Here is a 22,278-nt window from a genome sequence, read left to right as displayed (position 1 = left end):
TTTCTCCCTTCTTCTCCCAAGGATACCCCCTAACCTGTGGTGATTATAGAGATAATGTATGGCTTTGTCAATTGTATGTTTAATACATATGATGGAGATGATGATGATGAGGAGGAGGATGATGATTTATTTTGAACATGTAAATAAGCAGGACATAACATACAGGTAAGCCATTACCAATACTCTGAAGTGATCAACAAATCCACACATCAAACTCGGTGAACAAATCTCCAGATGCATCAGATTATTTGTTACATGTTGGAAAAAGAGTAGGAGGAAGTACACACTTATTTTTTCCCGCCCCTTCTCACTTACCCTTAAGTTAATTCAGCTACTGTACATTTCAAGCTCAGTTCCCACTGTACTGTGTAGTTCAAATTCAATGCAAGTTGTGCTGCACAATACAAACTCAACTAGTGCGTGAGCAATAAGAGAAAACATAAAGAAATGTGACAAAAAGAATGACACCTCAGTGTTGCACTTATGTAAGTAATGTGTGTCTCTCCCTCTCTTGCTCTGCCAAGAGGTTCACCACACCGCATGGGGGACGGCTGTGGGACCAGAGAAGAGCGAGAGAGAGAGAGAGAGAGCGAGAGAGAGAGAGAGAGAGAGAGAGAGAGAGAGAGAGAGAGAGAGAGAGAGAGAGAGAGAGAGAGAGAGGGAATAAAATAGAGACTCTCTCAAGGAGCAGAATATTGTGTATTTTTTTCTGGCTGTCTCGGTTTGTCTGACTCAGAAAAACAAGTCCTTGTCGAGGCAAGCCAGACAGATGTCACAAACACCTGTCAGACAGACATAGACAAACGTAAATGAAAGGAATGACAGTGAGAGTAAAATTGAAAAAAAAAACACCATGATGGTGGGAAGAAAAAAGATAGCGGACAAGAAAGAAAGAAAGAAAGACAATCAGGCAGAGCCAGGGGTAGGAGGCTTATAGATAAAAACACACTGGTCATTGCTGCTTGGATGTCTCTCTCTCTCTCTCTCTCTCTCTCTCTCTCTCTCTCTCTCTCTCTCTCTCTCTCTCTCTCTTTCTAAACCTCTCTCTCTCTCTCTTTCTAAACCTCTCTATCCCCATCTCTTCCTGGTCCCTGTCCGATTTGTTCCTGGTCTCTATTTCTTCCTCTCCGTCTGCCTGGCTTTAGCCATACTCCCCTGCCGCCCCCTGCATCCCTCCATATCTCTCTCTCCCTCTGTATCCTCTGAAGCCCTGTAGCTACACACGCCTGCTCGCCTGGACCATCTGGGAGAACAGGGATTGTTTTTGCAGGAGGACCCGAGGTGCCAGCTTCCAACACTGACTGATCTAGGGGGAGGGCTTTGGAAGGAAGCCCTTCTCCTTCCACTTCAAATACAATAATAGAATGGATGAATGTACACCATTGTACTGGTGCTTGAGGGGGGAAATGGAGAAGGGGAGCAAGGGAAAATTCGGGCCGAGAGGGCTGAGAGGAGTGACAGCGAGAGGATATAAATAAATAGAGAGAGCAACAAAGACAGGAAGGGGGGCGGGGGTATAAAGAATAAGGAAAATGAGGCAGATGGTTTGAGCAAGAGAGACAGAACTTGAAAGAGACGGAGATCGAGACGGGGGAAAAGACAAATAGGGAGAGAGAGAGGGGGGGGTTAAAATGACCAATGCCAGACAGAGGTAATAGGAGAGATTAAAAAAAAAGCAGCAGAAAAGATGAGAGGAAGAGAGAAAGCGGGTAGGAGAGAGCAGATGGATATTTTTAAGGCTATTTTCTCTGCAGACATGGTCAAAAATTGTCATTGAAAGGCAGACAAAGAACAAATGCAGACAGAACCAAACAAACACATGAACAGTGAATGAGTAAGAGTGTGCATGTGTGAGAAAGTGATTGAGTGAATGTACACTGGCAGTGTTAACCATCATTATAATATTTTTGTTATTGGCATGGATCAGTGAAAAGAAACAGACTTCACTTCTCAGTGTATCCTTCATTTACAATTCAAATGATGACTTTGAGACTAAGTACTATGTCCAATTGCTTTACTGATGTAGTGTCATTAAATCTATGGTGAAAAGTATACTTTTGTAAACTTTGGACAATTTGAAAGTATTTGGAAAGAGATGCCATCCTAGTTTGTTTACAAATTTTCAGGGGAAATTTCAGGGGGGAAAAATAAAGATATTACCTGCCATCACTTACCTTGTTAAAATCTTACCAGTGATCCCATAAACAATTGAAAGGTTTCACTCAGAAATGCGACTCCACCGTTTTAAAGCCACAATCTTAAAGATTTAGTACATGCAAATGAGCATCCCATTGGCATCCTTTGTAGTTTGAATCAACCTGGGAAAAACTGTCAGCTTGATGGTTTAACATAATTGTGCGTGGCACACAACGACTTTTAAAAATGACTAATAGCAGTCACATTTTGTTTAAAAAAAACAAAACACACAAAAGCATAATGGATGGTATGTAAACCAAATTATTTGGTGAAAAAAAAAGTCTAACATATCTTATTTGATCTCGTTTGAACCATATCTGATAAATGTTTCAACTCAAAATGGATGAAAGAGGATTAACAGCGTTTTAGAGGTTAGGTCAGTCTGAATTGTAATCTAAGCAAGAGTTTACTGCTGCTGACTGAACAAGGCCCAGCTGTACTGTCCATCATACCACTACCGCACAACCTGAGCTCCCTGTTTGCTGGCGATTACCAGACAGTGAAGAAAACTGTAAATCTCAAGGATCTGTAAACGCCCCTTGGGACTGAGCATTTTTAAAAAGAGCTGAAAGGCTTGAATAAGGAGACAAGGTCACAAGGCGAGACCTTTAAATTTGAACACAATTACGCCTAAGGACTGTCTCAGAAAGAGGCCCGACCCCTCTGCTAATGTATGGAGTGATGCTGCCCTCTGCTGTTTTCAAATTATATAACGCCCAGGTATCCAAACGGGTCCCAAACAAAGCAGTGAAATGCGTCATTTCCACGCTTGGTGAGGTTTTCTAAACAGAAACGGAAGCGCAATTACAACAAAACAAAAGTAAATACATTACATAAGTACATTTGTTTCACGTCTCAGTCGCAGGAACGATTCGGCTGCATTTGATGTCGAGTGAGTAACCCTGTATTGACTTTTTTTCCCCTTTTTTTGACGCTGCTGGCCCTTTAAGACTCCAGCGTCACCATAGTTACAGTAAAGACGTCGTACGTAGAGCATCCTTCCTTAGCATATAGGGCTACTGCTAACGCTTGTGGCTCCAATTACTCAAACTACCACTTCCCCCTTCGGCTTTAGGGGAAGACGTCCTCCTCCAAAAAGAGGCACATAGTGAGGGAATATGCCAGGTCCTGATTCTTTGCTATAATTCCAAGGTAAGAAAAAAAAACAAGTACGCTCCGCCGTTCACCTTTAGCTTTACCTTTCGATAGCTCTTGCCTGCTTGATCCTTGTGTCTGTGCCGCGGCGTAGTGGGAGCAGTGTCTTGGTGTTGTGTTGCTGTGTGAGCCTGCACAGTGTAACTACGTGTGCAGATTTACCGCGGCAGTCAAATCATTGATATGCACATGCAGTCTTACCACTTGAGCCGGCAAGCTACAGTACAAATGCGGCCTGTGGTCGGGCAATATCGGATGTCGCTGTCCATGGTGCTTCGAGTGTAGACAGGAGACTGGCGTAATAAGAATAATAAGCGATTTAATGCGACGTTTGATCATTTTGCACTGTGCATCACCGTCCAGGCTGGGAAAGGCGTAACTTAAAATATATATAAACTAACTGGGCGTAGACCATTTCTCTTCGATTAAGCCTGAATAACCATCCTTGTGATAGGGTGGCCTGTTTGCTCATAACTCAGGACATCTCAGTTTAGGATGCTGTTAACATTGCCATTACACCGGTTTTTTTTTTCAGGGCACTGGAAGAAAAACGGCTCTCTTAAATGCCCTCATGTCGAATGGCACTCAATATTTAATATGTGTAATTAATGTCCTCTTGTAACCAAGCGAGCATATTGCTTGGAAAAAATGTCAAAAGCCTGAAGTCAGTTTTAACTCAGCTGTATAACTCTCATGTCTCACCAGAATCAAGATGGATAGGCAACTTGACAGCATTAAGCCTGTGGCCTGTACCGTCAAACCTCCGGTAAACCTGCAGATCGGAGACAGCAAAACAGAAACATCTCGATCTGGTGTCTCTGTTGTGGACATTACCCTTCCATTTGGAAAGACCGTCAGTGTAAGTCAGTGCTTATGGTTGAAATAATTTAACGGCATGAATGGTTACAACATTGTCTTCACCAGCCATATTAGAGATAATTATCATATAATACAACGCATGACCACCAGCTAGTGCTTTCTCTGTCCTTCCAAAAGACACTGGTAAAAGTGTACATTCATAATAGCACCAATCAGTTTGCAGGTAACAAACCATTTTAACAAGGAAGTTCTGGTTGCTTAAATCATTGATTTGGCTCATTTGTTCATTTGTTTTAGGATGTTCCTGCCACCGTGGCTGGTAGACAAAATGAAAGTTAATTTCATGACCTCATACTAAGTCTTAACTCCTGTTTTGAACTGCACTTATATTGTAGCATGTAACATGTGGACGATGTAGCCCAATTTTTAAAAAAAAAATATACACACACATGTATAAGCCTCTGATATGCACATTTTAAACATACTGAATCAATTTGCTATTGTGCAGAACATGGTAGGCTCCCTGTGCCATAGTCTACAGTGAGCATTCATATTAAAGTTCAATGTAGACAACAAGCTGACATATTAATTCATGTTCTGACCAAATGTACCAGCATGTCAGTAGTTACATAAAGACATAAGGCTATGCCAACATGAATGATGCTGCCACTAAACTACCCAAACCAGCTGTTTGAGGGTTGAGCAGTGATGATGGTGAGTCAGAGCCAGGACGTCCCAGAAAAAAAAGGCTCAGCTGTGCATTCCAGGGTCGTGGAACAAACCCTCTCTAAAATCACTCTCAGCAGACTTAAAAAAAGCTATGGCAGTGGACACTACTGTGCATAGAGAATATACCACTCCACAGAGGAGTATTTGGTAGGATCAACCAATCACATCAACCTATTCTTTACAAACTAATAGTTCCTCACTTATTCCTCCCCACTTTCCTTTCTCATGCCTTTATATTGCCAGCCACACAATCATTTTAACATAGGCCAATCACATAACCGTTTTATCTGTTTGTTTTTTTTTACATTTTACTAAAAAAAAGAAGAAGAAGCCATTAAAGCCATTTAAACCATCTCCATATTTATCAAGAGAGTTGGCTAAAATGTAGGTACTACAAAGCATACAGGACTTCTTAGTCTGTACCTTCGCCTTTAAATCAAAACAGGATGCCTTAAACATACATTCTTTCTGAAGACATTTGTTCATGTCCTCTGATACCTACTGGGGAAATGGTCTCCATGCTTGCCTCTCTTCACAGCGGTGCACAGTTCACAGCAGGACAGCACCCTTGGAGTTGGTAGGGGTTCACTGTCACTTTTGTTCTGTGGCTACTTGCTGCCTGAGGTGCTTGAACTTTAAATCTGATAAGAATAATGCCACTATCTCCCTGCACGATAAGACTCATCAAAGATTTTGATAGCTGACCTATTTTTAGCACATAGGCATAATTAAAAATAATTCCTAATAGAAAGTTGCAACTCATTAACTCAAAGGGCTAAATCTTCAAAGGATTCTGCCTAAGGCCTACTAATGCGTTCAAGAATTATCTCTAACAAAGCACTTTGGTGGTGCTGTCTTCAGCTTTTAGTGTTAGTGCTGTGATTTGGAGGATTTGATGCTTCCTAAAATAGGCCTGGCATCCATTTTGGGTCCCAACACATTTACTTTTGGGTGTCCAAATTGGTTTAATATGCCTGATTCCCAATGCAGTGAATTACATTGTTTTTCTTTTTTTTTTTTTAACCCAAAGGCACTTATGAATAGATAGCTGAAAACAAGGGAAGACTTGTATTTTAATCAGTTGTTAGTCTAGGGATGAAAAAAAATGAAACAAGCCATTTTCTTGTTATGAAATTTAAGAAGTCCTTTGGGCTTTACATACAATTTATATACTGATTTTTTGGCATTCTCTGGTCTGCCAGCTGTATTCAGCATTAAATCAGTTTCTCTGAAGTGGTGTGGTATATTAGATTATGAACAATTTACTGGTGTAATTTCCTTTGCTGATCCTGAATGCAGAACATCCAACCATGGACTCCACAGATACCACCATTCCTCTGCTCATACGTCCATCCATCCATTATCCAAACCACTTATCCTGCTCTCAGGGTCGTGAGGATACTGGAGCCTATCCCAGCAATCATTGGGCGGCAGACAGGGAGACACCCTGGACAGGCCACCAGGCCATCACAGGGCAAAGAGCTGAAAACTGGCTTGCTCCCAACAGAGGAATCAAGCATTCCTCTTATCAGGAATCAGAAACATTTATTTGTCATTTCATTCCATGCACCTGTGCACATGAAATGAAACAAAATGTCATTTCCCCCAGCCCACAGCAGTGCAACACAAAGACAAAAACACATCCAAACTACAAAAAATACAAAAAAATACAAAAACACATATCCAACATACCAAAAGAGGAAAAAAAAGTTCAATGTCCAAGAGAGCGAATGCCAGGATGACTGTCGGACTGCCAGTTTGCATGGGCTAGCAGTTAGTTTAGCCTGCCCCGCTTCTGAGTCCTGTCAGACCAGCCTCGGTGTTTCCTCCTTAGGCACAGCTTCAAGCAGGAATGCGGTCCCTCGGCCCACCAGATGCAGCAGACCAGGCTCCCCCAGTCGATCCAACGCCAGCTCTCCCAGCCAGACACCTTCGACACACACCCCCACACTCCACACGACAACATTAAAAACACCAACAACACTAGGTGAGGCCGCCACCAGACCACCCTCAGTGTTATCAGAACTGCCGGTCTGCATGGGCTAGCAGTTAGCTTAGCCTGTCCCACTTCCACATCCTGTCAGACCACCGTTGGTGTTTCCTCCTCGGACCCAGCTCCAGGCAGGGCCGTGGTCCCCGGGCTGACAGGACGCAGCAGACCAAGCTCTCCCAGACGATCCAGCGCCAGCTCCCCCAACCATCAAACGAAAACACAAGCCTAGACCCAGACGTGGATAAAAACACTGCATGGACAGTACTGGGTGAGGCCGCTGCAAACGTGAATTGGCGCAGCCATCTTCCCACACCAGTACTGGGTGAGACTGCTGCAAACGTGAATTGGCGCAGCCATCTTCCCACACCAGAAGCAGAAAAACACTTAGTGTGAATAGTTTAAATTCTTACATGTTAATGCAAACCATTCGATATCACCTTTTATAACAGGATAAATCAGTTGATATATTTAACTTATAGGTATCTGGTGCCAGTAATGGTAGTGGTTCATCCCAAGTACCAACCAGCTTGGCCAGCGGTGTCCATCCAAGCTGCCTCTGTTGGCACACAAGTTTTATTAACACTGTGACCCTGTTGCTGTGAGAGCTTCCTGGTTATCGCTACTCCAAATTAGCATGTTAGCTGTATTCTGACCTTACTGTTTTTTGTTTTTGTTATTTGATGGTGGGTTTTTTTTTCCTCAGATTGAGGACATTAGCTTTAAGAACTATTACACAGCATTTATGACAATGCGTTTGCTGAGGAGGAACCCTAAGCAGGAGGTCCCTGCCAAGTGGTGCACAGCTCTTAGAGACCTCACTCTGATGGACAACCCACACACTGAGAGAGGCTCCCAGGACTACTTCTCCATACATAGGTCACAGGTAGGCTAAAGTTTGTATGTGTGTGTGTGTGTGTGTGTGTGTGTGTGTGTGTGTGTGTGTGTGTGTGTGTGTGTGTGTGTGTGTGTGTGTGTGTGTGTGTGCGCACGCGCGCAAGATGATGATTTTGCATTTGTCCATTTACACAGTAGTCTTAAACGCATATTTACTTCTAAAGATTACCTCATCAGAGCAACCCCAGAAAGTTGACTCAGTTCATCTGGACTCAATGTTTATTGGGAAAACGTTTCATCGCTCATCTAAGTGACCTCTTCAGTCTCAACTGACTGCAGGTATCCCCACCTTTATATACAGCAGAGTTGCATAATGACAGAAACCATCAGTTTCATATGCAAATGTCCATGACCATTACCTAGATATGAAAGGCATATATATGTAGGGGGAAGTCTTTCCTTTGCTCCTAATGAAAAAAAAATGTTTTTAAAAAAAAAAACAGTGCAGTATTGGGGACACTGTGCTGTAGATGTCATCATTCAGATGAGCCATTTAACCAAGGTTCTGACTCACTGTGGTCATTAAAGATCCCATGGCACTTATCGCAAAGAGTAGGGGGTTCCTCAGTGTCCTGGCAAAATTCCCAACTTGGCTTTCTCCATCTGGCCACCTAATCATCCCTGTACGTAACTGGCTCAATGATTCCTCCCGCTGCACCTCAAGCTGATTTGTGGTGAGTGTTCTGGTGCAAAAATGGCTGCCATACATCACCCAGGTGGATGCTACACATTGGCGATGGTTAACGTGAGTTTCCCCCTTCAATTTGAAATGCTTTTGATGTCAAGATAAAGCGCGATATAAGTGTAATCCATTATTATCATTATTATTATTAAATGACCTGTGTGTGGGATTTAAGGGGTTCTATTGGCAGAAATTGAATATATTTATAACTATGTTTTTATAAGTGGAATCGCCTGAAACTACGAATTGTTGTGGTTTTTTTTTTAGCTTAGAATGAGCCCTTCATATCTACATAGGGAGCGGGTCCTCTACCATGGAGCCCACCATGTTGCAACGCCAAGTTTCTGCTATCTTACATGGAAGCTATGGCCTATAGTTTTGCAGACTAAATAACTAAATAGAATTTCTAAATCTATCTATCTAAAGGAACCTCATCACTTGACATATTATGGCTACTTGATGCGGTCGTAGACGATGACATCATTTTGGAAGTAGCTACTGGCGCCTGAAGGCCACTGTAGGTTCTCCTACACAAGGTGAGTGTAGGGGTATTCAGTTGGTTGCAATCTGCAATGTCACCGCTAGATGTCCTAAACACTAGCGCTTTAAAGTTCAAGTCAAGCCAAGTCAAGTAAACTTTATTTGTATAGCCCAATATCACAAATTACAAATTTGCCTCAGTGGGCTTTGTGTTCAAAAACACAAGTTCAGGTGGCATTTATGGAGCATCCATTTTAGTGGTATCAACAATTCAAACTCAAACTCTATCTTTATATTTCAATATAGGTTTTTTCCCATTTTATTTCCGGCGAGCATTAAGTAATAGGCCACCATTGTATTTGCCATAAGTCTCATCAAATCCATAAAACCAACATGTCCCATTGAGCATAAAACTAATCCAGCCTGGCTGAGCTCACAAATGTTTATTTTCCTTCTCAACTGGCTATTGGTGGCAGGCCAACTCCCTTAGCACAGAACTAGAGGCTTTATCATGTTGATATATTGAACCATTACATACCATCATATTATATATATAGTATATTCTATACTCACAGTAGACCAGATGGTAAATGGTTTTTTGATCTTTATTTGCTTTGGCTGGTGCTCTGAGGCCGACTTATAGTTTAAACGATGGTTGTGAAAGTGTGAAAGGTGTTTACCCACTGTTTAATGTCGATTGTTCTTAATGTTTAGCCTCAAGTGTTTTTGAAAGTGTTAAAAGTGTTTGAAAGTGTTTTGAGCTACACTGGCTCTCAGTCTGGGGACTGGGGCTCTGCAGGGGGTTAGGAGATTAATAGGGTTTACTGTCGGATAATTTACAGAGAGTGGAAAAAATCTATTTAGTTCTGCTGTGCAAATACATTATTGTGTTATTTTTATCCCCGCCAGGCAGATAGCCTGGAGGGGATTATGTATTTGGTATGTGTGTGTGTGCATGTGTGTGTGTCTATACACGGCTCTCGTGGTTGCAGTGACTCAAAACTTTCGAGAGAAAAAAAACCTTTTTTACTCCCCAGTTGTACTTGGCCAATTACCCTATTTTCTGAGCCACCCTGGTCACTGCTCCACCCCCTCTGCTGATCTGGGGAGGGCTGCAGACTACCACATGCCTCCTCCGACACATGTGGTGTCGCCAGCCACTTCGTTTCACCTGAAAGTGAGGAGTTTCGCCAGGGGGATGTAGTGCATGGGAGGATCATGCTATTCCCCCCCATTTCCCCCTCCCCACCGTACAGGTGCCCCGACCGACCAGAGGAGGCACTAGTGCAGTGACCAGGACACATACCCACATCTGGCTAGCCAACTGTGTCTATAGGGATGCCCGACCAAGCCGGAGGTAACACAGGGATTCGAACTGGGATCCCCATGTTGGTAGACAACGGAATAGACTGCCACACCACCCAGACACCCCCAACTTTGGAAAAAAAATGTATTCTCGCTATTGCCAATCCCTCTCTTCATTCACTCTCTAGCTAGCTTGACCAACGCTACTCTCTGTCGCTGCCCGATCCGATTCAGCCATAGATGTGAGCTGTAGATGTGTCATCCATGTGCATCTGGATGTGCACAGTTGACTTCGATCTGGCAGCAACATCATCAAAAGTTATTAAAATAATTTTGATAATCCAAAAAAAATGCTACTGTTGTAAAGGAACAACTTTCTCTAGGTTGTAGTCAAAACAGGAAGTGTTGCATATTCTTGATGCTGCCTGATCTGAGTCAACTGTGGGTGTGAGTCACTCACTGGGCAGCATGGTGGGCCCATGGTTAGCGTTGTCGCCTCATAACAAGAAGGTCCTGGGTTCAAACCCCGGAATTGTCCAACCTTGGGGTGGTTGGTTCATCCCAGGTCGTCCCCTGTGTGTAGTTTGCATGTTATCCCTGTGTCTGCGGTTGGTTTTCTCCGGGTGCTCCAGTTTCCCCCACCATCAGAAAGACATGCATGTTAGGGTTAATACACCTGTCTGTACCCCTGACCGGGGCATGGGAAAAGAACTGGAGTTGGTCCCCGGGTGCTGCACTAGAGGCTGCCCACTGCTCCCTGCTACACAACTAGGAGCAGTGGTTTAAATGCAGAGCAGAATTTCCCCACAGGGATTAATAAAGTATCTCAAAATAAAAATCAAAAATCATGCACGAGCATTAATGTTTTACCCAGCTTTATTATATTGTGAAAATAAAGAAAGGATTAGAGTTAGACCAAAATGGTCACATAGCAAACTTTCATTTTTTGGAAAGTGCAAGTTCATATTGGTCACATTTGTGCAACGGTCCGCTGCCGAAGAGGCTGCACATTCACAAACTAGCCCTACATGTTAAAAACTTTTTTTTTTTTTTTACATATTTCCTGTTCAATCAACTTGGGTGCTGCGCAAAAGTCTTATAATGGCAGGAAAAATGCTTTTTTTCTGTCTGTGTGTGCATGTATCTGTCTGCTGCTAATCTCACATACCCCTGGGCCTGTCAGCTTAATCATTTCTGTGCACTGTTATGACTGTATGATCAAGGACCTCTCGTGGTTGCAGTGATTCAAAACCTTTGCAAAACCGGTTTTATGCCGCAATTGAGGGATAACTGCTCAGCTGATTTTTCGCCCCAAGTCTGAACACCGCAGGACGGGAGATACGCCTGGCGGAGATCTGCACTCCACTGAGTGCACTCTTCTAGTCATTATAAATGCTTTTGTTAAACTATGACTATTCATTTTTCCTCTAATTCAAACAAAAGGAAAAATCAATATCACCCCTATCCATCAGTGTTCACTATTTTAGTGTATGTGTGCCTGCTGCTTGTGTTGGGAATACAAAAGCAACATGTTTTTATTGAGATTGCAAGCCGTTCATGTTGGCTCACTGGCAATAGTGTTGGGCAAATGTCAGAACTCATCAGCAGTTATGGTGTTTGACAAGACTGTACCAACATCAGTGGGTGGCTGATGATACATCCACATCCTGATTGCTAGTGAGCAATCAGAGCTAATAATTCTGTGTCAATCGGACAGTTCCCATTTATAACAAATGAATGACGGAGTTATCCTACTTTTGTCTGACTTTTTTGTGTTCTTAGCCATGTCCCTGAAGAGGATGAGAATCACTTTGTCAACTGCACTCATGTAGTTTTTTCTTTCTCATTCAATGTCCAGATGCAGGTGGTGCCAGATCATATCGTATCAGTAAGACTGATCCTGAGGCAGCCGTCCTCTGCCTGGCTGACCTTCAACCTCGAGGACATCAAAATACACCCTCATGTAGAGCCAGTGAGTTTGTTTTTTGATCAGTTAATTCATTTTTTTTAAACTCGGTGTGTGTGTGTGTGGGGGGGGTCTTTAAACAGGTGCCATACAGAACAACTTGTTGACATACCAACCAAACACAGCATGAAATTAAATCCACTTATGCGCTTGGGTAAATTTTAAGTGAAAATCTGAAACAAAAAAAAGTTCCAAATTTTAAGTGTTTCCTTTAGCTGGAACAAAGAGAATGGACTTGGAATGGACATGGAGCTGGAAACATCCATCCAAAAAGAGAAATATTCAAATATGTATTCTCTCATCAGCAATTGTTCAGGATATTTTGAAAAGCTTATTTAAAAGTTAAAAAAAAGAAGTTTCATATTAAGAAAACTGCATTGATGATTTGTAATTCCTATTCCCGTTTCTAGATGTGTCCTAAAGGCTAGGATAGAAAAACCCAGCAAGTGACAGTCAAACATTCTTACTTGCTGGGTACCATACTAGGCTACAGTATGCTTTACTACAGGTGTCTCAAACTACCAGCCTGTGGGCCACATCTGAACATCCGGCCTGTGAGGTAGTTTTGTGCAGCCTGTGCTATGTTTTAGATTTATTAAGAGATCCGGACAGCATATCCATTGTGCATACTACTTTTGTCTTTTGTTTTTGTTTTTTGTTTTGTTAAATGTTTCTGTGTTTCTAGTTCTAAGTAGGGCGGGACAGTGGTGCAGTGGTTCGCGTGGTCGCCTCACAGCAAGTAGGTCCTGGGTTTGAGTCCCAGGGTAGTCCAACCTTGGGGGTTGTCCCAGGTCATCCTCTGAGTGGAGTTTACATGTTCTCCCCGTGTCTGTGTGAGTTTCCTCCGGGTGCTCCGGTTCCTCCCACAGTCCAAAGACATGTAGGTCAGGTGAATCGGCTGTACTAAATTATCCCTAGGTGTGTGTGTGTGTGTGTGTGTGTGTGTGTGTGTGTGTGTGTGTGTGTGTGGGCGGGCGGCGGGCGAGCAAGCGGGTGTGGGCCCTGTGATGGCCTGGCGGCCTGTCCAGGGTGTCTCTCTGCCTGCCGTCCAATGACTGCTGGGATAGGCTCCAGCATCCCCACGACCTTGAGGAGGATAAGCAGTTTAGATAACGGATGGATGGATGGATGGATGGATGGATGGATGGATGGATGGATGGATGGATGGATGGATGGATGGATGGATGGATGGATGGATGGATGGATCGTTCTAAGGACTCAGTTACGATGAGTTGTGAGGCCAGTTGCAGATGATGTAGCCTAATGTCAGTTTTGCAGCTCTCTCTCTTTCTCTCTGTCTCCCTCATGCTCTCTCTTTCTCTCTCTCTCTCTCACACAACCACACACACACACACACACACACACACACACACTGTAGCCAGGCAACTCGAGTACATAAACCCAGTAGGCTAGCCCGCTGCGAAATATCTCATGTGAGCTTGCTAATGTAAATTTTTCACTGCTTGCAGATATTGTGTAAAAACGTCACTTTCAAAAGCCACAAAAAAAGAGAAATGGACTTGCGACTCTTTCTTTACTGAATTTAATGCATCAGCGATCTGTCTAATTTGCAAGGAAAAAGTTGTTGTCCTGAAAGATTTCAATCTGAAGTGACATTACACTACTAAACATGCAGAGGAGTATGATCAATTCAAAGGTGAGGAGAGGGAGCAAAACGCAGCACACTTTCTAAAAACTCTGTCTTGTTGGCAGAACTTTTTTCACAAAGCCAAACAAGACTGTGTTGCAGCTGTCGAAGTCAGCTATGAGGTACATGAGGCAATAGCGAAGGCTAGCAGACCATTTACGGAGGGACAGTTTCTGAGACTGCATGCTGCAGGTAGCGAATATCATTTGCCAGGAGAAGGCATCTGTGTTTGGAAACGTCAGTCTCAGCCCAAATACAATGGCAGAACGGATCAACCAGTTGCCAGGTGATATTTACAGATAGTTTTTCACTAAAACAAATGATGTTATACACTATTTTTGGCACTCAATGAAAGCAAATGTAAATGACAATGCTCACTCAGCTCGCTATATTTGTAAGGGGTATCAATGACCTTTTTGAGTTAACAGAAGAACTGCTAACTTTATCGCCAGTGCAGGGAAAGACTACAGTGAAAGATATATTTCAGGTGCTGTGCAATGCAGTTGAGGGTGTTGGTCTACCCTGGAATGAATTGACTGGAATCACCACTGATGGTGCCCCGCCAATGACAGGAAGAATAAATGGGCTTGTAGCAATGATTCAAAGAAAGCTGTAGGAAGAGACTGTAAATCCTACAATTGCATATTACTGCATCATTCACCAGCAGGCACTCTGCAACAAATGCTAGAAATTAGACAGTATTATGACTGTTGTGGTGAAATGCATTAATTACATCAGATCAAGAGGTTTACAGTTCTGTGCGTTTCTGGAGGAAGTAGATGCAACATATGGAGATGTGCTGTACTTCACAGAAGTACACTGGTTGTGCAGGGGCAGTGTCCTGAAAAGGTTTTTGAATTGAGGGAGGCAATCAGAGAATTCATGAAAGAAGGCAGGCTACATGTTCCTGAGCTTGATGATCCCAAATGGCTCGTGGATTTAGCTTTTTTAGTTGATATCACACAGGCACTTAACACTCTTCATTTAAAACTGCAGGGGCCAGGCCAACTTGTCACTGTAGCATTTGATAGTGTGAAAACCTTATCCGTGAAACTCAGGTTATGGAAAACACAGCTCACAGAGAAAAGGTTTGTCCACTGCCCAACATGCCAGTCAATTATCGATGATGGTGCCAGAGTCAATGCTGATGAATATGTGACTGCCATTGACATTCTGAAGCAGGAGTTTGAGCATCGCTTTTCTGATTTTAAGACTCACAGCACCACTTTCCAGTTATTTACAGACATCTTCTCCTTTAATGTGGACAGTGCTCCAAACACATTTCAAATGGAGCTCACAGACTTGCAGTGCAACACCGAGCTCAAGGCAAAGTTCAGAGAGGCACAAGGAAAGCAGGAGATGCTTGGACAGTTTCTCAGAGAGCTTCCCAAAAACATTCCCACAGTTGTCCAAACAACTGAGGCAGGTCATGTTTCTTTTCGGCAGCACCTACCTGTGTGAGAAACTGTTCTCAACTATGAACCTTAATAAATCAAAGCATGGGTCCAGACTGAGCAGTAACCATCTCCAGGCTGTCCTCAGGGTGTCCATTGCCCGGTCCCTGAAAGCAAATGCGCCTCACCTGTGTCAGCAGAGGAAGTGCCAGGTTTCTGGCAAGAAGTAGGCTAAATATGTAGGCCAGGCTACACTATGTACATAGTTACCTATACATGTGAAAACTCTGAAAAAATGTGAAATAATAATAAAAAATGGTGTGAAGGTTATATAGTCGAACAGTTGTTTTCTTCATCCCTAATACAGCGGCCCTCCTCCATAACACTACCTTTCAGGTCGCTCCCAGGTAATTTGAGTGTGAGACCCCTGCTTTCCTACAAGTCATCTCACACTTTAAAGAAAATATACAGCAAGTAAAGTCTTTAGCCAGGAAATAAATGAGCGTTGGTTATCTGCCAAAGTGCCTTGTACACAGGAAAACCATACTGATTCAAAGTTTACCTGTAGTGGACTGAAAATGGGTGCTTAGTGACAGCCCTTTAATCCACCCTTATGTTGAGCCAGTTAGTGACAACCAACCCAAACCTTATATCTAATTGTAGCAAAATGCACCATCAAGAGCTAGTTAGAGGGCACAATGAAATCCATCTTCTTAAACTGGAAAACATCATAAACTATAGAATGAATATTGCTATACTACTCTAGAAGTATAGTGCTTTATGGACATGGGAACATGCAAATATTTTGTGTTGCCCTGTTACGACCCTAGTGCCATGTGTTGTATGTCTGTGTAATTTTCCCTCTCCAGGTAATGCCCCGCCTGCTGTGGAGCTGCTGGTTGAGCCCAGATGATTCCAGTTCCTCATCAGCTGGATGTATAACTTGGAGGGAGACGCCCAGCAGTGCCAGTGGGCCATTGTTGGCAGAGAGAGAGAGAGAGAGACAGAGACAGAGTGTGCTCTTGTGGTCCTTGTTCATCAGGGAGTCAGTCCACAAACGAGTGCACGGCATGCTCATGCTCGCACGTGATCACGTCCATTAAATTTCCCGCCATTGCAGGCACAACCCCCAGTGTACAACCTGGCTGCACCTCACCTCCGTTCGGATAGATATCAATGTCCCCAATTGGTTGCTGGATTCCAATACTCGGGCCCAAGTCCTCTGCGGTGGAGGTGTGCAGAACGTCAACAGAGTCAGCATCATCTGGGGAGAGTCGCCTCGCCTCCTCTACACCTTCTGTGCACTTTACACTACCCCCCTCCTTCGGGGAGCGTGTCCCCGCACTTCAGCATATCAACTCCCTCACGCCTCTGAGCGCACACACTTCCAAAGGGCTCACGGTCTCACCATCCCACTTCTGACACCAATGTAGTGAATTCGGGGGGCAGCTCAGGAACTGCTGCAGTTGGGACGCGAACCCGTATCTCCCGCACCACGGGAACCTATGTTAACCAGTCAACTAAAGAGCCCAACCCGTTAGCCAAGGACTAGCGAGTCTATGTATCCGTGCATGTTACACCACCCCCCTCCTTCGGACAAGCGGATGAGGGGAAGTAACAAAGAAAATAAAAGTATCCCGGGGGAATAAGAGAGGTGGGAGGCGGAAGACGGGTTTATTAACAAAAACTAGCCCTAAACCAATATGTACAACAAAAAGGGCAACTGAAGACGCTGGCTCTTAACTAACCAGGCTTAGATAACAAACAAACTCAGATCAGACCAAAAAGAAACGAACAATAACAAAAACACAGGTTTCACCCCCCCTCCTTAAGGGGTTAGCACAAGAGCTCTCTCTCTCTCTGGCTGCCAGCAATTGCCCACCAGCACTTCTGGGAGTCTCTCCCCAAGTTATACACCCAGCTGATGAGGAGTCACCTGGGCTCAGCCAGCAGCTCCACAAGAGGCGGGGCATTACCCGCAGAGGGAAAATTACACAGACATACAACACATGGCACTAGGGCCGTAACATGCCCCCTAAAAGAACAGGCTGAAGGAAATGCAATTTCTATCCCTCCAAACTTGTTGAAATGAAAACATCCATGTTACTATTAACTTTGGTGTTGACTTTTTGAATTGTAATGTTTTCAATTTCATAATTAAAGCTCTTTCCTCCAGGAACCAGAAAAAGAGGTCTCCGATTGGCTGTCTGACCTGACACTTGTTGACCAACATCCTGATCTAGAGGTAAACATTTTGTGTGTCCTTATGCATGTGTGTACGTGTGTTTGTGAAGGTAGGTGGGTACATATCTAAGGGTGTGTATGCTTGGGGCCTGATTGAGTCTATCTGTCTGTCTGTGTGCATGTACCACAGGGTCTGCCAGACCCCCAGACTGTGTCATCCAGTATCCAGCAAATGTGGGCTCTGACTGAGGTGATGCAGACCAATCAGACCACAGCCTCCATCGGACGCTTTGATGTGAGTAAAACGCAAAAAATTAAACCTGCCCTTTTACAGCTTTTTAAACCCGATACTGATTCAGCGGTATAGACAGCACGGCTTCACTGCCAGCATTATCACTCTATTGTATTTTAAATTGTGTTGACCACTTAGCACGATTTGTTTTGTTTTGTTTTTTTGCAATATTGAAGTAGGTTCAGAATCTGCTGTATTTGCTGAGTAAGTTTTCACAGACCTGGAAACTGACTCAGTGTTTTGCTCACTCAGACATAACAAGAAATGATACAAGTAAAAAATAAAAAATTACATATATATATATATATATATATATATATATATATATATATATATATCAACACAGATACAGGAAAAAAGATTTTAATGCATAGCAGTACAGGCCTGTTTCGTGCGTCTCGCACTCATATCTGTGTTGATATTCCGCTCCTCATTAGTCGAGCACTCAACACCATTGACAGTTTCGGAAAGAAACGCTATATATATATATATATGTGTGTGTGTGTATATACACAGTATATAGCGGGTTTTTTTTGGAACCCATCAATGGTGTTGACAAAAGTGCTCAACAAATGAGGAGCAGAATATCAATATAGATGTAGGAAAAAATATTTTAATATATAACAGTACAAGCTTGTTTCGTGCATCGCACACTCATCAGCTGTTAATGTGGTTATGTGGATTTTTTTTTCCTACATCTATCGTAATAAATGAATATATATATATAAACATAACTAGATATAGCTAGTTATATAAATGTAATTATCCATATCAACAGTTTCAGCACAACTGTATCCAGTTTAAATCCAATACTGTGGGCAAAAAAAGACAGTAGATGTGGGGCACATAACCTTTACTACCCCCCAGACCATCATCACTTTTGTCATATTTTGAATTACTCTTTTATGGATTATTTTAATAGGCTTATTCTTATGTAGTGTCTGTTATTTGTTTGTTGCCATACAGTCTACCTTGTGGCGTTTCCTCATTGGGAGTTGTTCTGGTTTACTATTTGGGCAAGGAAGCATTAGCGGAGAGGTTTTGAGGGGAGGTTTTGCTTCTCTCATGACCGTGAGCGTGACTTTTTTCTTCTTTTTTTTTTTAAATGCTTGATCATTTTTTATTTTATTTTGCATGTTTGAAATAGACATTTTATTTGATTTTAAAACAGCCGGGACCCACTATCTCTATCCTGCTATAATGCTATTTTCCAGGAATGGGCAGGATTAATGAACTAGCTATTTCAGCATATGTGCTAAATGCAGTCAAATATACTAATTACTAAGGGGGAAAAAAGTATGTATTGAAAGGTTAAAGAGAATGTAGGGAGTCAGTTGTAATGAGTAAGGACTCCTTATGAAATCTCAAACTGCACATTGTCAGGAGCCATTGCGATGTGCTACACAAACCATTTAAGGGCTATAGTCTGTTTTTCCTCTGCAATTGTCCCTAAGTAAACAGTTGGATAGACAAATGACAATTACCGCTCTTAGTTATTCTCTTTAAGCTGAATGTTTCTGCAACTGAATATATTTCACATATTCATTCTCAGTATTGCCTCACCTTATCTACTACTACTACTTTCGGCTGCTCCCATTAGGGGTCGCCACAGCGGCTCATCTGTTTCCATCTCTTCCTGTCCCCTGCATCTTCCTCTGTCACACCAGCCACCTGCAAGTCCTCCCTCACCACATCCATAAACCTCCTCTTTGGTCTTCCTCTTTTCTTCTTCCCTTATGCCGGCTTTAAATTTGCAGATAGGTCCTTGTTTGTAAGGCCTGTAAAACAGCCTACATCACTGGATGGATATCATGAAAACTGTTATTGTTGGTGGTGTCAGCTCTAGTGGTCATTTTATAGAAAGCCGCAGCAGAAAAGCAGAACGCAGGAGTGTATGTTTCCTTTGAGCGTGAGCGGTACCAGAGCAGGCTGGGGACGGCCAAGCTGAGCCACTGAGTGGGGTGCACACACCACCTTCTAAAACCCATCCACATGACATTAGTGTGGTTGCTTTATTTTCTCAGATTAGTCGGGTTACCGGTCACATAATTACATAATTGTCATTTGAACAGAATCTGTTTTAAGCGAAATGCCAATCCCTATTATCAGAATCATGTTTATTGGCCATGTAGGTTTGCACAAACATGGAATTTGACTTGAGTGTCATGGCTCTCTGTGTACTTAACATAGAATAACAACAGTACAACACAACAATCTTCAGATATATACACAAGGATTGACTATATACAGGTGTATATATACAGGTGTATATATACAAGTGTATATAGCCATTGCACCTTATTGCAGGGGTAATAAGGTGCAATGGTGCAGAGAATATACAATATATATTCTTATTTCTTATCTTATTCTTACTCCTGTATTAATTTCAGATGAACATGGGTGTCTGGGTAGCACAGTGGTCTATTCCATTGCCTACCAACACGGGGATCAGTGGTTTGAATCCCCGTGTTACCCCCGGCTTTGTCAGGCGTCCCTATGGACACAATTGGCCGTGTCTGCGGGAGGGAAGCCAGATGTGGGTATGTGTCTTGGTCGCTTCACTAGCACCTCCTCTGGTCAGTCGGGTTGCCTGTTCGGGGGGGGGGGGACTGGGGGGAATAGCATGAGCCTCCCACACGCTATGTCCCCCTGGTGAAGCTCCCCACTGTCAGGTGAAAGGAAGTGGCTGGTGACTCCACATGTATTGGAGGAGGCATGTGGTAGTCTGCAGCCCTCCCCAGATCGGCAGAGAGGGTGGAGCAGCGACCAGGATGGCTCAGAAGAGTGGGGTAATTGGCTGGGTACAACTGGAGAGAAAAAGGGGGGGAAATCCAATTTTTTTTTTTAGATGAACACAATGTTCTATTACAGTCTGCTTACTTCAAATGAGACCTTAAAACATATATCATATTACCATATACTTTGTGCCTTGCCCGTTTCAAGCCATTGGCTGCTGTCAGATGAAAGCCCTTGCATTAAACCTCTGCCCCACTTAAGATATTGTTCTGTTTGAACCCTACTGGTCACTCCACTGTCAGTGCAGCATGCAATAAACGGCACAATGTCAGACCTGTTTTGCAGTTTCAGGTTTATTTTATCATTTGTCATATATGAAAAGCAAGTTTACAATTATATAATGAAATGCTAATTTTGCTGGCTCAATACACAAATGGGAAGTAAAAGTACTTGTAAAAGTACTGAGATAAATTGAAGTGCAAGAACAAGAGGATATCTGTGCAACAGTAAGGTGACATATGCATGCAATGGGATTGTAAACAGTAAAGCTGTGCAAGTGGCAGATTGTGCAGTCATTAACAGTAAGCAATAGCTGTGGATTCATCTGTTTTTACAGTTTCTTTCTTGAAGTTAATTTCGCTTGTTAAGGGGATGTTGTCTTTTCGATTGGTAAAATTGTAATGTGCTACAATATAAACTCAGACTGGTTTTTGTCTTTGTTTCATCACAGGTGGATGGCTGCTATGACATCAACCTACTCTCCCTGACGTAGCATGATGATGTCATTCATCTGGCTGGGCCTCGGTGTATGGTAGCCAAGTAGCCCACGTGGTGGAGCAACCAGTGATCTACAACTAAATATATCACGTGTTTATATGTACAATAAGATGGCATTCAAGAGAAAAGTTGCCAGGAATAAAGAAAGAGCTATGACTATGAGACATAGTAAAGCAGGGCTACATTGAAGATTTCTTAACGGCAGTTAACAAACTTGCCTGTTAGCAAACTTACCTGTATCCAGTGAGAGAGATGTTCCTCCTTGACACCTGCCTTATCACAGTGACACTATGTCACTTTTTACCAAGACGCAAAGTCAAAGATCGCTATTCCTGACATATAATAATGGCTGTTGCAATAATGGATGCCAAGCCAGGGCATGATGACATGAAGAACTAAGGTGGGACAGAGTAGTATCATCAAACTTTGAGGTAAAACGACAACAAGTTTGATCTTGACATGACGGCAGCATCCACACTCAAACATCAAGTGAATCACTTTTTGCTTCCTGGAAATTAAATGAAAGTAAGATTTACAAGAAATGTCTCTCAGAAGCCTGCTTACTGTCACAGATGGCATCAAATACAGTTGTTTTCTGGTAACACTGTGCCACTGAGTATTCTGTTCGGACAATGGGAGCGAACTAATCAAAGGCGTTATTTCTGCATAGACAGTTTTTCCGAGGACTGCTAGGGCACCCGGCCAATGGAGTTTCAGAGACTGCATTTAAATTCCCTCAGTATCTTGTATCTATAATACTACCTTTCTGGAGCAAACACCTGTTAATCCAGATATTGATTCAGATTCAGAAGCCCATGGAAATATTCAGATGTTGGGTTATACTTCTAAAATAAATGGCTCTTTTTTTTTCTTTTTCTTTTTATGCGACTCTGTTTCATCTCTGCACAGCTTTTTCCATGATCATATATTAGTGGTCCATTATAGTCAATGGTTTCTTTGCATGAATATACACAACAGAAAATTGAGTCTAGCTGGTGTCTCAAAGCTTTAGTTTCAGAAAAATCTGA

General features: G+C 42.8%; 1 protein-coding gene across 1 annotated transcript; it reads left to right on the top strand.

Annotated features, from left to right (window-relative positions):
- The first annotated feature begins 3,235 nt into the window (after positions 1-3,235).
- nicn1 (nicolin 1) lies at positions 3,236-21,946 on the top strand. Its single transcript, XM_056275087.1, has 7 exons — positions 3,236-3,348; positions 4,057-4,210; positions 7,596-7,775; positions 12,112-12,225; positions 17,438-17,506; positions 17,636-17,740; positions 21,204-21,946. The coding sequence occupies exons 2-7, from the start codon at positions 4,064-4,066 to the stop codon at positions 21,243-21,245; spliced, it is 657 nt and encodes a 218-aa protein (XP_056131062.1). The 5' UTR covers positions 3,236-3,348; positions 4,057-4,063; the 3' UTR covers positions 21,246-21,946.
- Positions 21,947-22,278: the final 332 nt, after the last annotated feature.

Source organism: Lampris incognitus, chromosome 2 (genome assembly GCF_029633865.1).
Source record: "Lampris incognitus isolate fLamInc1 chromosome 2, fLamInc1.hap2, whole genome shotgun sequence".
Classification (NCBI taxonomy): domain Eukaryota; kingdom Metazoa; phylum Chordata; class Actinopteri; order Lampriformes; family Lampridae; genus Lampris; species Lampris incognitus.
The sequence above is the reverse complement of the archived record's forward strand: the minus strand, read 5'-3'. Positions and strand labels throughout refer to the sequence as shown.

Excerpts from the sequence above, each read along its gene's own strand:
- nicn1 (XM_056275087.1), top strand. The coding sequence starts at position 4,064 with ATGGATAGGCAACTTGACAGCATTAAGCCTGTGGCCTGTACCGTCAAA. Across the intron at positions 7,776-12,111 it reads TCTCCATACATAGGTCACAG|ATGCAGGTGGTGCCAGATCA; the intron begins GTAGGCTAAAGT and ends TTCAATGTCCAG. Across the intron at positions 17,507-17,635 it reads ACCAACATCCTGATCTAGAG|GGTCTGCCAGACCCCCAGAC; the intron begins GTAAACATTTTG and ends CATGTACCACAG.